We start from the raw sequence: 17,757 nt of genomic DNA, 5'->3' as shown, positions 1-17,757 counted from the left end.
TTGTTGCAAACGTAATGGTGGGGGCCTGTTGCACAGGAAACCTCTACCCCTTATCTGACTTCAACAGCTTATCTGGGCTCCATTCCAGTCACCAAAATTGTGAAATTTACCAGATTGGTTGAGAAGCAGTTTCAGTCTAGTCAGATATGGTGGCTGCATATACATCCCCTTATTTCCACCCCCAGTTGCTTCTGATAGACTTTTACACCTGTTGCAGGTGTATATGTCATGCTGTTGGGAGCTAGTTTGGGTTTTTCTGAAGTACTGCCTGAAGTAATAAGAAACCTCCAAAACCAAAATTGAGGGTGACAGAACATTAAAAAAAATCCAAGTCCCAAATAGTTCCACACCACATTCCAAGGTACGTTAAAATTGACTGTACAGAGGATTGGATCTTAAAATACAGTAAGCCACTTCAGCCCTTCGCATTTCTGCAGCAGTGGACAGATCCCTTGAACTTCAGTGCTTGGGTCTGACCATAGTACTGCAGACAAACCGAGCACTCATTGAAAAGTTATTAAAACTAGTTTGGCAACATGTCTAGGAAATGCGGATGCAACAGTTATCCTCTGTGTTACACTAGTGTTGGATTACTGCATATGTGGAACACTGCAAGTATATTCCCTGAGATTAGTTTCCTATCACATACAGAATAGGACAATACTCAGAACTCTACTATGTCTTTAAAAAAAAACACATTCCTGCCATTGTCATTTTACATCAAACTGAGGATTGATTAATTTGACAATGACCACAAATTGCTATGCGGCACTGTATTTTTCCTTCAGACAGACGACTCTTTAACAGAACAAAGATATCAGACAAAAGTTATGACACCTTCTTGTACATGAATGTGTACAACTCTGCCAAATACAAAGCTTCTTATTAGATGCATATTCAAAAAAAAAGAATTATTATATATTACGGCGACCACTGTAAATACTGTTTTATTTTTGGTAATGCTTTAAGAAGTCAGTTCAGGTCACTAGAGGACATATTGTCATTTGAAAATGGTCAGAGAAAAGTAAGCCTACAAATCCACTTAAAGCACATCACTGTTTTCAAAATAAGGTCTTACAGGTTTGTAGTACAGTATTTGATAGCAGCTTTTTATTGGTTATAAAACCTAAGCCCATATACAAAATTAGGAACACATTTAGATGCCTCTTTTGAAGTAACAATTTAATCTATTAATTGAGAGTTAAAAAAATAACACAATGCAATTTTAAAACACTTCTGAAAACTTAAAAGTGCAGCAATATACTTTTGGCTTGCATACAAAGATCCTAATAAATGGCATGACTGGAAGAAACTCTGCAAGAGGGGTAAGAGAGAAGGGAGACCATTTCCTCCATCTGCAGCCTCCTGTTCTGGAGGCCTCTTGACACTCTGATATCACATATATTAGTAGGTGGGGGGGGCAACTCTCTCAGCCCAACTGCAAAAATCTCCCACTCTTGCACAGCAGGATATTTGGATTCAAGCCTTTGTTTCCTTTAACTATAAAATGGTTGGATCCCAATCAAGGGCTGATAAGGTGACAGAAGAATGAGAAAAATCTAAGTTACTGCTTCAAACAAGTTTTCCTATGTTCATCTCAGTCTTCACAGTAGTGAAAAAATCATCTCATTTTGTGTGTAGCATCTAAGACAGCGGACACAGGCATACTATAAAATGAGGGGCATTTTTTCACATCATCAACTGCATACCTGCTTTGAAATTCCAAAACCTATGACCAGATCTAATTCTGATTTTGAAATGTCTAGTTTTTAGCAAGCACAACACAATTCCAGTAAAATGTGTTAATATAGGACACAGTTACCAAATGAACTTAATGTCTGGTTAAAGAAAAAAGGCACAATGAACTTCAACTCAATTTTATGTGCACAAGAGTTGAAAAGTCTGAGCCACCTTAAAGAGAAATTGATTTTAAAATTTATAAAACCTATAAATAGAGGCCAAACCACTGTATTAAAACAGAGTATCTAGCAAGTAAAAATCTTGCAGTTACATACTTGTATCATTTTAAGATACAATACAACTCACTCTTTAAAGTGGCTCCACCTTGGCAGATAGATTTAATGAATGAACACCTGCAATGTTTTGCTCATCAGTGGAAAAACAGCTGATCAACAAAGCTTGTGATGGCATCTGTCCTTATCTTCATCACAGTAAATACAACCCACATCCAATAACTACATTAGTTTAACGTTTTCAGTATCCCTTCACATCAAGGCATTGGGGAAAGTACATCCAGTGAACAACAGCAACAATACCAGTTTGTGTGACAGGTTACAAAGTTTAAATTTCATCTTTACCCACAGCAATCCAGGATCATCTGAAAAGCCAGGCTGGACATTACCCCAATATTAATCATCTCCCAAGTTACCAGCTTATGCAAATTTATTCAAGGTGAGCTGCATGTTACGCTTATTCTGAATAGTAGCAGCTTCCACAAAGACATATCTTAACTATATGAATAGGTTTAGAGACTAATTTTTCTATTATCCTTCCAATACTCCAAGAATGAAGCTTTTATGATGCTCCTAAAATAGTTGCTAGTTTGTTGCCAACCCCATCATCATAAGCACTGGCAAGTAAAAAAATAGTTTAAGACTAAATTACAGTAAACATGAAAGCTCCACAGTTTAAACCAATATAAATCAACATTATTCAGTTATAAATTTAAAACAAAAATAATGCATTGCCTACTAAAAGATGAAAGCAAGATTCTTGCTATCCAATGCTCATTTGGGGTAGCTTTGTTTCTTTAATATGGGATTTTGCTTTCAACTTAAAACGAAGTTCAAGTCCGTAACAGATTGTAGCTCAGGTAAAATACCATGCACAGCATTTTCATTATTTCCAAAACAGGAGGAACACACAGGCTGAAGAGTGGTCAAGTACAGCTTGCTGTTCTCAAAAATTAGGTATACTGGTCATGTTTTACTAGTCCAAATGCAAATTTCATTCTTCAAACCCAAGCTTCTAAGGCAGTAATGAACACAATTACTGATATATGTAGTCTGTTTTTACACTAATCAATTACCAAGTTCTTTTAAAATTTCAATTTCACCAATGAAAATAATTTGACTTGCATTTTCTTTGTTTATTCTTCCACATTAAATATATGAAAATATGTTTGTAGAGGACAACAGTAGAGGCTTTAAAAATAAACAGGGCCTCTTGGAAGTCTTCCAAAATGTAAGCATCATACTAAAGAGTCTTGATCCACAGTGCACTATTTTAGAAAGAAAGCTACACTTCTGTGGGAAGCCAATGAGCCGCCACCACAAAGGGATATTCTGAAAACTGCAGACTGCAGTTGTCAGCTTGTGGCACCAGGGGCAAAAAAGGCAAAAACAAGAGAGGAAAGGTAGCAGGGGTTGCTAAAAAACAACTACTCTGAACAGTTTATGAGATCATGCATATGCATTTATGGTCCGTGTGAGTTACTTTTGGCAACGGCAAAGTGACGGAGATACAACTTGCTTTAGAAGCATCAGACAAAGAGGCATATGCTTGGAGTCCTTTTTTCAACGGCAACCATCAGGTGGTACATTTTACAGGTGTGGAATAGAAAAGCTGCATTGTATGGAACTTAAAAATTAAATTCTTTTGTTTGAAGATTGGCCGTTGGATCAAAATTGTAAGTACCTCCTTGTGTTGCCTCAGGAATGAGGCTGGGATCTTCATCAATCTACAAAAGTAAAGAAAGTGCATACCATGGGATTTCATTGTTCACCTTATAAATAGGCCCACTCACAGACAACATATTCCGCCCAACAGTACAAGAGCAGGTATCAAAAATGCACACCATGCATACAGAAGGCTTGGACATGTTACAAAAGTTGAGACATTTTCAAAACTGCTACTCTTATGAGCAATCTCTTGGGGCATTGAGCTGGTGGCAGCTCCTCCCAACTCCTTTTTAATGCCAATAATTACACCGGGCTGGCTAGCTCCTGACAATGAGTTGGTGATGGACCTAACACACTAGACCCTGCAGCTCACCTTCAAATAGTAACTTAAATGTTATTAGTAATGCATGAAGAGAGCTACTAATTCCTCAAATAAATACATCAAGTGATGTTCTGAAACCAACTTGAGGCTTTGAGAAAGCTAGGGTATCATTTTATCTTTGTTTAGCAAAGTACCGGCAAATTATTTGTAAGTTATTGGGGAGAGGGTGCTAAGCGTAGTCTTCCAGCATTACCCAGCATGCATGCAGTCTCAGGAACGAGACGCTGTGTGCATATGTATTTGTTCCACATTTTAAAGTTTTCATAATCTCCATCCTCAGGTGCTGCTGTAAACTATGTGCAGAGCACCTATCTCAGTTGCAAGTAATGCATATCTTAGGAACCTCAGCAGAGGCTCTTGCATCCTGTTTTAACAAGCCAGCACGTTTCTGTTTTGCTGGTAATATGAAGTACTGCACAGATGTAACACTGGCTGGAATAGAACACTGAATGGAAACTGTGCCTCCGGTGTACAGGAAAAAGTGTTTTTTCAAAGCATTTTACATTGGCCCACACCAATATATGTGCAGAGTACTCAAAGCAGCCACTTACTGCTGTTACATTTTAGAAGTCAGAGGTACTTACTTCATCACCAGAGAAATACTGATCTATTATTTCAAATGCTAGCTTATAAATGTCTTCATTCTCATGTTGTTGCAATGCTTCAATTTTCTCTAAGCCTGGTCAAAGAGAAGCAAGAAAAATGAAAAGTTTAATGAATTAAGAAATTGCAAGTTAGAATCATAAAATCATAGAGTTGGAAGAGACCACAAGGGCTACCCAGTCCAACCCCCTGCCAAGCAGGAAACACCATCAAAGCATTCTTGACATATGCCTGTCAAGCCTCTGCTTAAAGACCTCCAAAGAAGGAGACTCCACCACACTCCTTGGTAGCAAATTCCACTGCCGAACAGCTCTTACTGTCAGGAAGTTCTTCTTAATATTTAGGTGGAATCTTCTTTCTTGAAGTTTGAATCCATTGCTCCGTGTCTGCTTCTCTGGAGCAGCAGAAAACAATCTTTCTCCCTCCTCCATATGACATCCTTTCATATATTTGAACATGGCTATCATATCACCCCTTAACCTTCTCTTCTCCAGGCTAAACATACCCAGCTCCCTAAGCCGTTTCCAGGCCTTTGACATTTTCGTTGCCCTCTTCTGGACATGTTCCAGCTTGTCAGTATCCTTCTTGAACTGTGGTGCCCAGAACTGGACACAGTACTCCAGGTGGGGTCTGACCAGAGCAGAATACAGTGGGACTATTACTTCCCTTGATCTAGATGCTATACTCCTATTGATGCAGCCCAGAATTGCATTGGCTTTTTTAGCTGCTGCATCACACTGCTGACTCATGTCAAGTTTGTGGTCTACCAAGACTCCTAGATCCTTTCCACATGTACTGCTCTCAAGCAAGGTGTCACCCATCCTGTATTCGTGCCTTTCATTTTTGTTGAAAAAAATAAATTCCTTGGTCTGCGCCCAAGGAAATGTGTGTATATTCTTTATACACAAAGCAGCATGCAGCACTTTGCCAGGGGAATGAAGACATGGAATCACAGAAATGTAGAGTTGGAAGAGACCACAAGGGTCATCTAGTAATCAGAGGTCAGCAAAGTTTTTGTGGCTTGGGCCGGTTCACGGTCCCGCAGATGCCACAGTGGGCTGGAGTGTGTGTGTGTGTGTGCGTGTGTGGGCGCGCGCATGTGCAAACACTATTTCCGGCGCTCCTTCTGGTGCGGAGGAGGCGTGCGCAGCTTCCCATTGGCTGCAGGAGCTTCCTGGAGCCAATGGGAAGCCAGCCAGTGTTGTGGAAGGTGGTCCTCACTCTGCTCCGCGCTGGTTTAGCGTGCATGGGAGCCGACCGAGCGGGCAGCGGGGGTCCATGAGCCGGTTAAACGACCCCCATGGGCCTTAGGTTGCCGACCCCTGATCTAGTTCATCCCCCTGCGATGCAGGAATCTCACCTCAAGCATCCATGACAGATGGCCACCCAACCTCTGCTTCAAAGCATCCAAGGAAGGAGAGTCCCCAGACTCTTGAGGGAGACCCTTCCACTGTCTAACAGCTCTTACTGTTAGAAAGTCCTTCCTGCTGTTGAGTCAGAATCTCCTTTCTTATAACTTGTAGCCATTGGTTTGGGTCCTACCTTCCGGAGCAGCAGAAAACAAGCTTGCTGCTCCATCTTCCACATGACAGACCTTTAGATACTGGAAGATGGCTTTCATGTCACCTTTTAGCCTTCTCTTCTCTAGGCTAAATATGTCCAGCTCCCTCAACTGAGTCCAATCCTCATAAGGCTTGGTTTCCAGACCCTTGGTCATCTTGGTCTAACTCCTCTGCACACATTCCAGCTTGTTCATATTGTTCTTAAACAGTGGTGCCCTGAACTGGACACAGGACTCCAGGTGGAATTATAGGGTGGTACTGTGACTTCCCTTGAGCTGGACAGCTAGGCATTCATGCCAGGCCAATATACACATTTCCTTGTGCTTCAGAGAGAGCTTTCAATTCCTATGTGTGAGAAGTGTACCCTTTTCATTATGTCTAAGTGCAATTGTGCAGGAATGTCTGCAAGTGTCTGCAAGTACAACATCTTTGCCTGGGTGATACTGGATGTGCACATCAGGATTTTGTCATTGCATCAACATGTGCCGAAGCCTTTTTGGGGTGCTCAACAATGGCTTCTGCAGAGTGGTTTCCAGTGACTTATGGTCCAATTGGACGTCTACTGTCTGGCCAAATGTAAGTTGACAGAAGCATTCCATTCTAAACACTACAGCCAACAGTTCTTTTTCAATCTGTGCATATCCTATTTCAGTTTCTGATACTGCTCTACTGGGCAATGCTACTGGCTGCAGTTTCTGTAGCAGGGCAGCTCCTAGCCCTGTCTCAGGTGCATCACACTGAAACCCAGCCAGATGGGCAGGGAATGGATTAATGAATGAATACACACACACACACACACACACACAAACTGCAAACCTGAATGGTAATACTTTAGTTCAGGACTCCTGGCTATTGTGTCTGTAATCTTCTCAAATGTACTTCCTGTAGAGTTAGTATCCAGAAATAACAATGCCCCACTGGTTCTCTCTATTCCACCAGGTTTCTGTTTCACCACCTTTATCAATGCTGTTCACGTAAGACCGAAAACACCCCAAACACACTCTATTTGGAGGTGAAGTGAAATCCCATGCATATCGCATTTACCAAATGACATCTTACCTCCACATTCTTCTATAATTTCTGCTATTGTGCTTGCTTCATCACCAGCCATTATTAGAATGTTTTTCAGCCCATCCAGAACCACCTGAACCACTTGAGAATCTTTGACTGACAACAAATTACAGAATGGTGGGATCACATTCTGTTGCACAAGGTATTCAACCTAAACAGAAGAGATACTTATGATTAATTTCTTCCTTAGAAATGGTTCCAAGTTTACTAATTTGACTACTTAAGACACATACCTGATCTTTTCTACCACTTATCGTTAAGTTGCTGATTGCCCAAGCAGCTTCCTTTTGTGTGCCAAAGTCTCCCTAAAGGATATAAAAGGTGATTTGAATTTGCAAAGTAATATGTGTAGACATATGATCTTGCAACCAAAATGAGACAAACAGTCAGATTCAGCATTTGACTTACCTTAGCCAGCTGGTGAATGATCATAGGGATAAGTCCAGCATCTATTACAGCTTGAACTTGTTGCTGATTTCCTGCAGTGATATTGGAAAGGAACCAAACTGCTTCCTGGGGGGTGGGGAGGGAAAAAACCCCTGCATGTGAAGTTGTCTTAGACAGAGACATTTACCAGTGCCTGCTAACTTGACAGTTTTAACTAGAGATAGAAGGGATTGAACGTAGAATCTTCGACATAAAAAAACCATGCTTTATCAACAAGCTTTTAAACTTTTAATTTCAGCCTGTTTCCAGTTAGAAACATTGCATGGTGACAAAATGAGATTTCAAGCAACTGATACTTTTCTTCTGGAAATTTGTTAATAAAAACTGAGTGGATGATACATTTATGGATGTTCATGAGTTGTGGGAATAGGACAGGAAGGGATATGTTGTGCATATTGTATAATCTGTTTTAAATTTAAGACAGAATTTGGGCGGTGTGTGTGTGTGTGTGTCCCCTTAGTGAGGTAACTGTGGTAGACTGTGAGTCAGGATGTGCTTTGGCAAGAGGGAAGGTGTGTTGCCTTTCAAAACGTGGAGTGACTGTAGAAGTGGTCCTCCAAAGGTGGGGTCCTGTTTCAAACCATTGGAGAAGCACTGATCGACCAGTCTGAGTGTTCACTTCTACACTTCATGAGAGGAGCGGGGAAGAAGTACATGAAGACATGTTCCTAAAGCAGGGAATGAGTAACAGCTTCTTGGAAAGCAAGCTTCAAGGTGTGAAATGGATTGAAATATGTGAGTGTATATTAACCACACATAAAAACCCAAATGACTTGATATCAGACATTTGTTTTCCCAGACTGCCTCAAGTAACAAATAAAAGTTACAGATAGGTAGCCGTGTTGGTCTGACATAGTTGAAACAAAATAAAAAAAATCCTTCCAGTAGCACCTTAGAGACCAACTAAGTTTGTCACTGGTATGAGCTTTTGTGTGCATGCACACTTCTTCAGATACCAAGAAGTGTGCATGCACACGGAAGCTCATACCAATAACAAACTTAGTTGGTCTCTAAGGTGCTACTGGAAGGAGTATTTTTATTTTGTTTCAAATAAAAGTTAATGAGTCTGCATTGAGAGAAATCAAAGTAATGAGAAGTAAAAAAGAGAGAAAAGGAACAGAGGACTCTATATGAAATCAACTAAAACAGAGCCATATCCTCCGGCCTCTGAAGCAGCTGCATCCATTTTTAACACAGAAAGAAAAGTTATCAGAGTACCATGAGCGTCTCTTAAAGGGATATCTGGAAGTCTTTACCACTGAGAAGCTTAATCCCAATTCTTAAGGAGGATTTCAAGGTTTACACTGCTCCAGTGTTGGTGTACAAAATGGGATCTGCACAGTCAATTCCCTACAGAAGTTTGTTGCTATGGCAGAAACAAACAATGATACTTCATGGGAGCACGCAACTACATACTAATTAAAAGTGCATCAATGGAATATAAAGGAGAATGAGGGAAACATTTCCTTTGGCATTTTTAGATCCCTTATTTATTTACTGATGGCAATTGTATACTGCCCTTCACAATGTATTTTCCAGGAGCACTGGGACGGAGTAAACATTTAAATTATTCTTCCAAAAGAGGGTCATTTTTCCTGTTCAGTGCAAAAGCTGAGACTGCTTGTTCTGCTAAGCTAAAGAACAGAATAAAAAAATTCCTTCCAGACACCTGTAGCTAAAGAACAGATTACTGTATACAAAAAATTCAATGAGTACTAACCTTGTTTATTTTCTCTTTTGGATGTGTCAAAAGATTTGGGAAATGGGAGAGGACATCACAGTTGAGAACAACTTGTGTCTGTTCATCAGTACCAGTTACTATGTTGCCAACTGCCCTTAATGCTGCTGTCTACATTTGAAGAAAAAAATATTAGTAATATCTTTGATTGCCTTACAAGGTCCAGGCTTCATTCCCTAGATTAGTTCATATGGGTTAAAATTTGAATTCACCCAAAGTGTAAGATTATTAAAAGTGGATTTGTTTTAAATTAAAAACAAATAGGGGAAGCATTCCATGGCTATGTACACCACCTCGAGCTCCTTGGAAAAAGGACAAAATAATATTGTCCTTGCCACGATATTGTGGCACAGCCCAGAGGCCCTCCAACAGGCAGACAGAACCGTCCCCCTGTCAATCACCTGACATCAAATGACCGCTTTTTGCACGGTGTTTTGCAAGAGGCTCAGCAAGACCTGCCAACTACATGACCATGACATCCCGTTGAAGCATAGAGCTTTGCAACCTGCAATCCCACTTTCAGCAGAGTCAGGGCTTCACCTGCCCCACACTGGGCATCATCTATGGTACCAGGTGTATGGCAGGTGGTCAAATGGGGAAGCCTGGCAGGCCTAACTCGGGCTGCAGGATGGAGGACAACCTCACCCAGAACAGGCATATTACCCAGGACAGGTTTAACCCACAGTGGAATGAAACGTGGGTTACATTTAAAAAGAAATATAAATTGTCCTATTTTTAATGAAGCTTTAGGAGACCATATGAATAATTAAAAAGCATTGTCTAAGTGTCTTTAAACAAATGGATTTAACATTTGAATTAATGACTTTAGTTTTTATGTACAACAATAAAGCTGGACAATACAGAGGAGATAATTTCAGTTATTAAAAAATGCATCCAAAAAACGATTACCTGAACTTTGACCTCCTGGTGGCTCAGAAGGGGAACTAGGAAAGGTACCACACCAGAATCTATCACCATCTGAATTTGCTCGTTACCACCATCTGTCAGGTAGGACAAAGCCCAAACAGTGTCCACAAGGATCTGCAGAGAAGGGAAGTTTCCTTTGTCAATGTAAGATTGCAATAGACACCCAAATGGGATTGATTCCCCTACACAACATGTCTGAAATGAATTACATGCTGTGAAAGAGGATTCTGCATGTTCAAATTGTTTTCTTGTGTTTTCTCCACACTGTTTAAGGAATTTTATAATAATAATAATAATAATAATAATAATAATAATTTATTATTTATACCCCGCCCATCTGGCCGGGTTCCCCCAGCCACTCTGGGGGAATTTATATAATTTATTCTGAAAACAAGGTACAGTGGTACCTCGGTTTTCGAACATCTCCGTTGACAAATGTTTCGGTTTTCAAACGCCGTAAACCCGGAAGTAAATGCATCCGTTTTTGAATGCACCTCAGAAGTCGAATGGCGTCCGCTGAGTGTATATGTTATTTTTCTCAATTTTCTCTATTAAATTTGCAGACCAGCCTTTGTGTCTCGGTTGGCGAACATTTTGGAACTCGAACAGTCTTCCAGAACGGATTACGTTTGAAAACCGAGGTGCCACCGTAGATGGCGCTGTTGGCACAAAGATTAGCAATGATATCAGCATGACCTTAGGAAATTCCAGCAAAGGAATAAAATATGTTTAGCCTGCCTCAGCATAGACCTATTTTTCTAAAGGCAGAATTGATTTTTTTATTAGGCCTTCTTTTAGCACCATAATAAAACTGTCTCAACAGCCCTAAGGGCAGGTCAGCTACCCCCAAAGTGACTAGAAATGTATTTCTAACGTAAAAGCTCTGGATTAAACAGACATTCAGATAAAACCAGTGCAGAACAATGTTGCAATAGGATGCAGGAATCTAACCATCACTGTAGAAATAGCATGAGATTGTGCACTAACTACTTTTGAACTCGTGGTATATCAACAAAAGCATCTCATTGGGAGGCCTAGGCACTTGGGCAGCTACACAAACACGGTCTTTGCATCTTGTAAAAAACCAAAGCATCCATGCCCTCTTATTGACTGTGTGTACCCACAGAGCCTAGGGCTTGTCGATCAGAAGTTTGGTGGTTCAAATCCCTGCGACGGGGTGAGCTCCCATTGCTTGGTCCCAGCTCCTGCCAACCTAGCAGTTCGAAAGTGCATCAAAGTGCAAGTAGATAAATAGGTACCACCCCGGCGGGAAGGTAAACGGCGTTTCCGTACGCTGCTCTGGTTCACCACATGACCCAGAAGCTGTAGGTTGGCTCCCTCCGCCAATAAAGCGAGATGAGCACCGCAACCCCAGAGTCGTCTGCGACTGGACCTAATGGTCAGGGGTCCCTTTACCTTTACCCACACTCCTATCTCCTTATATTTGTCTAAGTATCATCTGCTGTTTAGTGGTGCCTCGCTAGACGAATTTAATTCGTTCTGTGAGTCAATTCGTTTTGTGAAAAATTCGTCTAGCGAATCCCAAAGGAATGCACTGAATTTTTTTAAAATATATTTTTTTTGCCCATAGGAACACATTAATTGAATTTCAGTGCATTCCTATGGGAAACTGCGATTCGTTAGACAAATTTTTCACAAAACGAATTCGTCTTGCGAGGCAACCTCCGCTCGAAAAAATCTCTTCGTTAAGCGAAAAATTAGTCTTACAGGGCATTCGTCTAGCGAGGCACCACTGTATTTACACACACACGTTATATATATTATTGTAAACAAGACTGTAAGCCAGCGTTTCTCAACCGCTGTTCCGCGGCACACTAGTGTGCCGCGAGACGCTGGCTGGTGTGCCGCGACGTGCGGCGACGAGAAGGGCAATTTTGCAGCTGCAAACTCCACCTCCCTGGGCGTCCTATTTCTTCGCCCCTTCTAGTTTCCACAGACCAATCAGCTTTCATTATTTCCATTTTCCCCATGCCTCACGTGACAGGATCATCCCAGAATCCTTTAGCCAAGATGGCAGCCCCTAGCAGCTAATAATGCCGCACGTGTGTCTCTTTTTTGGAAAATCGAGCGGACTTCAAGTAGCTACTTTTAAAATATTCAATCTCCATCATTCAAAAGGTAGTTTGTTGCTAATTCACGGAGGCATGAAGACCAAATTGTCCTCTCACAAGTCCGAGAACACGCACAGGGTAAGATACGGGACGGCGGGGTCGGGTGGGGTGGATCAGAAACCCGGATCTTCTAAGAACTCGGCAGCGCTGACCCGCCGGAAAGCAATATTTGGCAAGTGTTTCTTACAGTCATAATTATAATATAGGGCGGCACAGAGTTAATTTTCTTAACTTTTTTAATGGTGGTGTGCCTCGTGATTTTTTTCACGGAACAAGTGTGCCGTGGCCCAAAAAAGGTTGAGAAACACTGCTGTAAGCCACACCAAGCATTTGTCAGAAATGTGGGGCATAAATGTGGAAAATAAAATCTTAACAATTTAATAAAAAGTATTAAGAATTAAATTTGGTATGTTAGAACACACCGGTAACAGCAGTTTTGGATGCCATATCATGATTGAGGAGAAATAAGAGTCTCAGGAAGGAGGTTTGACCTCTCTAATTACAAGGAACATTGAATATATACAGGTACCTGAGATGAAACCAGGTTGAACACACAATATATATATATATATATTTCAATATTCTCAGGCAAATCATCTGTCTTACAAGAACTAAGTTTCCAGATAAACTGGGAACAACACCAGTCTTGTGGTTTGTAATGTAAGTTTGTAATATACATAAGACAAAAATCTTTTTAGTACTGTTTTTTTTATTTTTAAAAAAGAACTAGCAAAATACGCATTGTGATTAAACAAAGCGTAAACTGTACACAATTCTTTATCTGTCTATTTGAAAGACAGGCCCAGGGTGCTCAAGAGCAATTTCTCTCCTCTAAGTGTTTATAGGATGGCAGCCAAATTAAATAGTAAAAAAAGTTTAAGTTTAACTCACAGCTTATATGCACATAACTTGCACGATTTCAACTTTATGTGGTTCATAGCCAGCTAGTTGAAATCACACAAATTAAACACATGGTAGACTTTTAAAGCTCTTTTTGTGCAGAGTTTATCCAGTGCAAAAAGCTTTTAACTGCTCTGCCTTGCTTATAGGGCTCTGGGAGGCTCTCACGAGGCTTCAGAGAGTTCCGGGCAAATGCAAGTGATTAAACGGAAGCGACCAGAAAAGATTCCCCACCCCTGAGTCACCTTGCATGTAATGCTTCTGGCTGGTTTACTCGTGTGTAAAATGCCATTTTGAAAAACTGTAGCCAGATAATGAAACTTTGTAAAATTATATTTCAAGTGATATAGCATGTTAACTATACAGTACAGTGGTGCCTCGCTAGACGAATGCCCTGCTAGACGAAAATTCCGCTTTACGAAAGGATTTTCTGATCGGAGGTTGCCTCTCTATACGACGAGGTTTTCTATGGCCACCGCTTCGTCTTGCGAAAGTGGCCATAAAAATCTCCTATCAGAAAATCAGGGCATTCATCTAGCGATAGGGGAACACCGCCGCCTCCTGCCTGCCTCCCCCAACACCTAAGGCAAGTTCAGAGACGGCCGAAGTTGCCTTCCGTGTCGGGGGAGGCGGCGGCGGTCTCCCTCTGCCGCCTCCCACCTGCCTCCCCCGACACAGAATGCAAGTTCAGAGACGGCCGAAGTTGCCTTCTGTGTTGGGGGAGGCAGGCGGGAGGAGGCGGTGGTCTCCCTCCGCCACCTCCCACCTGCCTCCCCCGACATGGAAGGCAAGTTCAGAGACGTCCTATCCCGCCCGCTTTTCTTCGCCGAGAAAGCGCCCTGCTTTCTCAGGGAACACAAGCGGGCGGGCTAGGTGTCCCCCGCTTGCCTTCCCTGAGAAAGCCAGGCGCCTTCTCTGGGAAGGCAAGCGGGCGGGCTACGTGTCCCCCGCTTGCCTCCCTGAGAAAGCTGTCACCTGCTGAGCGACTTCAAGCCGCTCTCCTGAGGTGCGCATGCGCCTCTGGAGAGCGGCCTGAAGCCGCTCAACAGCTGACAGGCGGCGGCGGGAGGCTAAGCGCACCTCCCCAGGAAAAGAGACCCGCCCGGCGCCCCTACGATCCCCCACTGTGTGTCGGCCGGGATAGGGCGGAAAGGCAGGATATTTCCCCCCCGGTCACACAGCGGGGATCGTAGAGGGCTTGACATCCCACTTTCCCACCCACCGCCCGACACTGCGGGGATGGGACAAGGCTTCTGAAGCCTCGTCCGATCCCGGGCAGTGTGTGTGGGGAAAGTGGACGATGCTCAGCTTCCCCCCCCACCGTCCGACACTGCGGGGATGGGACAAGGCTTCTGAAGCCTCGTCCGATCCCCGGGCAGTGTGTGGGGGGGAAGCGGACGATGCTCCGCTCCCCCCCCCACCGCCCGACACTGCGGGGATGGGAAGCGGACGATGCTCCGCTTCCCCCCCACACCGCTCGACACTGCGGGGATGGGACAAGGCTTCTGAAGCCTCGTCCGATCCCGGGCAGTGTGGGGGGGGAAAGCGGACGATGCTCCGCTTCCCCCCCCCCACCGTCCGACACTGCGGGGATGGGACAAGGCTTCTGAAGCCTCGTCCGATCCCCGGGCAGTGTGTGGGGGGGAAGCGGACGATGCTCCGCTCCCCCCCCCACCGCCCGACACTGCGGGGATGGGACAAGGCTTCTGAAGCCTCGTCCGATCCCCGGGCAGTGTGGGGGGGAAAGCGGACGATGCTCCGCTTCCCCCCCCCACCGCCCGACACTGCAGGGATGGGACAAGGCTTCTCAAGCCTTGTCCGATCCCCGGGCAGTGGGGGGGGGAAGCGGACGGTGCTCCGCTTCCCCCCCCCACCGCCCGACACTGCGGGGATGGGACAAGGCTTCTGAAGCCTCGTCCGATCCCCGGGCAGTGTGGGGGGGGAAAGCGGATGATGCTCCGCTTCCCCCCCCCACCGCCAGACACTGCGGGGATGGGACAAGGCTGTGTCAGTCGAGGGGAGGGGAAAGCGGAGTCCCCCCATCCCGACTGACACAGCGCCCCTCGGAGCCGAAGTGCAGCGGTGCGGGGGCTTTTCGCCATTTGCCTTCCCCAGCCAAGGGGAGGCAGACGGCGAAAAGCCCCTGGCCACAGCGCCGCACTTCGGCTCTGGCACTGGCTTGGCGGCGGTGGGGGAAAGGCGCAGGATCGTTCCTTCGCCTTTCCCCCACCTCGCCCGACAGAGCCAGATCCAACGAAGCTTCTGAAGCCTCGTCCGATCCGGCTCTGTCGTTGGCAGCAGCGGCGCTTGCTCTCTTGGCTCAGGGAAGCGCCTGCCTGCCTTCCCCGAGCCAAGAGAGCAAGCGCCGCCACCGCCACCAGTTCCCCCGGAGCCCATAGGAACGCATTAATTGACTTTTAATGCATTCCTATGGGAAACGGTGCCTCGCTAGACGAAATTTTCATAGGACGAATTGAGTCCTGGAACAAATTAATTTCGTCTAGCGAGGCACCACTGTATATGGAAATGAAGGCTGGTTCTGTAAGTTGACATTTTCATGAAATTACCCTCCCACCATCCCTGGTCATGGTAGTCTAAGGCATCTAGTGCACAACAAGTTGGGGAAAGACTCTCTAGACAAAGAAGCTACTGTATGGCACAAGGCAAACAAAATTTAAGTAAGAAAACTCTCAAATACTAAAAGGAAACCTTAGATTGGAGAATAAGGTATTTCAGAATTTACTTACATTTATGTCTGTATGGTATATGAGAACACACAAGGCCGGCAAGATCTGGTAAAGATAAGTTTATTATAATGGGTCATTAATCCTAAGGAAAGCCAAAGTACACTGTGGATAAAACCTCAAGCAAATCTGTGGTTACAATCCTGTGCACATTTTTCCGGAAGTAAGCCCCACTGAGCACTGCGGGACTTACATCTGAATAAACATGCACAGGATTGCACTGTCAATTACTTATTGCAGTAACAAGCAATAACAAGCAACTCACACATATAATATTGAAAATTTATATTTATCAACCAGTTTGCCAATGGCTAACACATTTTTAGCCCACAGTCAGTGCTTCTCCTTTACACACAAACTTTAATGTTTTTAATTATGTTGTTTTTCAGTTAGCTACATATTGTGATCTTTTCTGAGAGCAGTAGTGAAATTTAGGGCTGGAGATAAAAATATGGTTGCCCCAGTGGAAGCCAGCTCAAGTCCCCTTGGGACAATGCGGCTTTCCCTGTTTCTTCCCCCTGCACCCCCTTAATTGGATCTGGGGAGGCGGGAGAACCCTCAGAACAGCATGCAGGAAGGAGATGGTTTGGTCTTAGCAAGCAGAAATGCTTGCGCTATGAGACACTTGCTTTAGCGCGGCATGCAATGTGAATTCCACTCTTGGTCGAGTCACAGAATTGTAATCTAGTCCAACCCCCTGCAATGCAGGACTAAAGCTACAACCCTAAACACACTTACCTGGGAGTATGCCTCACTGAATTAAATAGGAGTTGCTTCTGAGTAGACATGGTTAAGGTAAAGGGACCCCTTGACTGTTAGGTCCAGTCGTGACCGACTCTGGGGTTGCGGCACTCATCTCACGTTATTGGCCGAGGGAGCCGGTGTACAGCTTCCGGGTCATGTGGCCAGCATGACTAAGCCGCTTCTGGTGAACCAGAGCAGCGCACGGAAACGCCGTTTACCTTACCTATTTATCTACTTGCACTTTGGCGCGCTTTCAAACTGCTAGGTTGGCAGGAGCAGGGACCAAACAATGGGAGCTCACCCCGTCGGGAGGATTCGAACCGCCGACCTTCTGATCGGCAACGCCTAGGCTCTGTGGATTAGACCACAGGGCCACCTGCGTCCCAGACATGGTTAAGACTGCCCCATAAATCTGTTTTGTTCCCTATTTGGGCCCAGAAGTACAAAGCTAACATTCTGGCATCTCACATTATTCCTGAATGTAGATGTTACCACTGAGCCACAGAATCCACTACATGGGAAAGCAGAGGTAGTGTTAAATCACTCCCTCTATCATATTATAGATGCCATCAGTCCTTTCAACAGTTTGTTTGGGTGTTTTTTTAATTAAAAAGCAGCTGCACAGGGCTGTGAATTTATTTGGAACAGTGGTGACAATATTTGATCCTTTCCTGTAGGCAGGCAGGCTGATCTATCTAACATTCTAACTAAAATCAGAACTGCCACCTTATTTTCCCACTCACACATGAAGAGACATAGATTCCCTGTATCTTTTTCCTGTGAGGAGGAGAGCAGCTTGGGGAATAGGGAATTTTATCACAAGAATAACCCACAAGGAAGGCACTACACCTGCATCCCAGCATTTC

At 43.9% G+C, this 17,757-nt stretch overlaps 1 protein-coding gene across 1 annotated transcript in view; it reads right to left on the bottom strand.

Moving 5' to 3' along the window:
• Nucleotides 1–1,081: 1,081 nt before the first annotated feature.
• KPNA3 (karyopherin subunit alpha 3) overlaps nt 1,082–17,757 on the bottom strand; it is a 36,805-nt gene continuing 20,129 nt past the window's right edge. The window contains exons 10-17 of the mRNA XM_035110362.2: nt 16,151–16,195; nt 10,354–10,485; nt 9,427–9,555; nt 7,668–7,772; nt 7,493–7,564; nt 7,248–7,410; nt 4,608–4,702; nt 1,082–3,700 (exon numbers count right to left, since the gene is read on the bottom strand). Of these exons, the coding sequence (XP_034966253.1) occupies nt 3,602–3,700; nt 4,608–4,702; nt 7,248–7,410; nt 7,493–7,564; nt 7,668–7,772; nt 9,427–9,555; nt 10,354–10,485; nt 16,151–16,195 (840 nt within the window). The 3' untranslated portion in view covers nt 1,082–3,601. The remainder of the gene's footprint in view (nt 3,701–4,607; nt 4,703–7,247; nt 7,411–7,492; nt 7,565–7,667; nt 7,773–9,426; nt 9,556–10,353; nt 10,486–16,150; nt 16,196–17,757) is intronic.

This window comes from Zootoca vivipara, chromosome 3 (assembly GCF_963506605.1).
Source record: "Zootoca vivipara chromosome 3, rZooViv1.1, whole genome shotgun sequence".
Classification (NCBI taxonomy): Eukaryota; Metazoa; Chordata; class Lepidosauria; order Squamata; family Lacertidae; genus Zootoca; species Zootoca vivipara.
The sequence above is the reverse complement of the archived record's forward strand: the minus strand, read 5'-3'. Positions and strand labels throughout refer to the sequence as shown.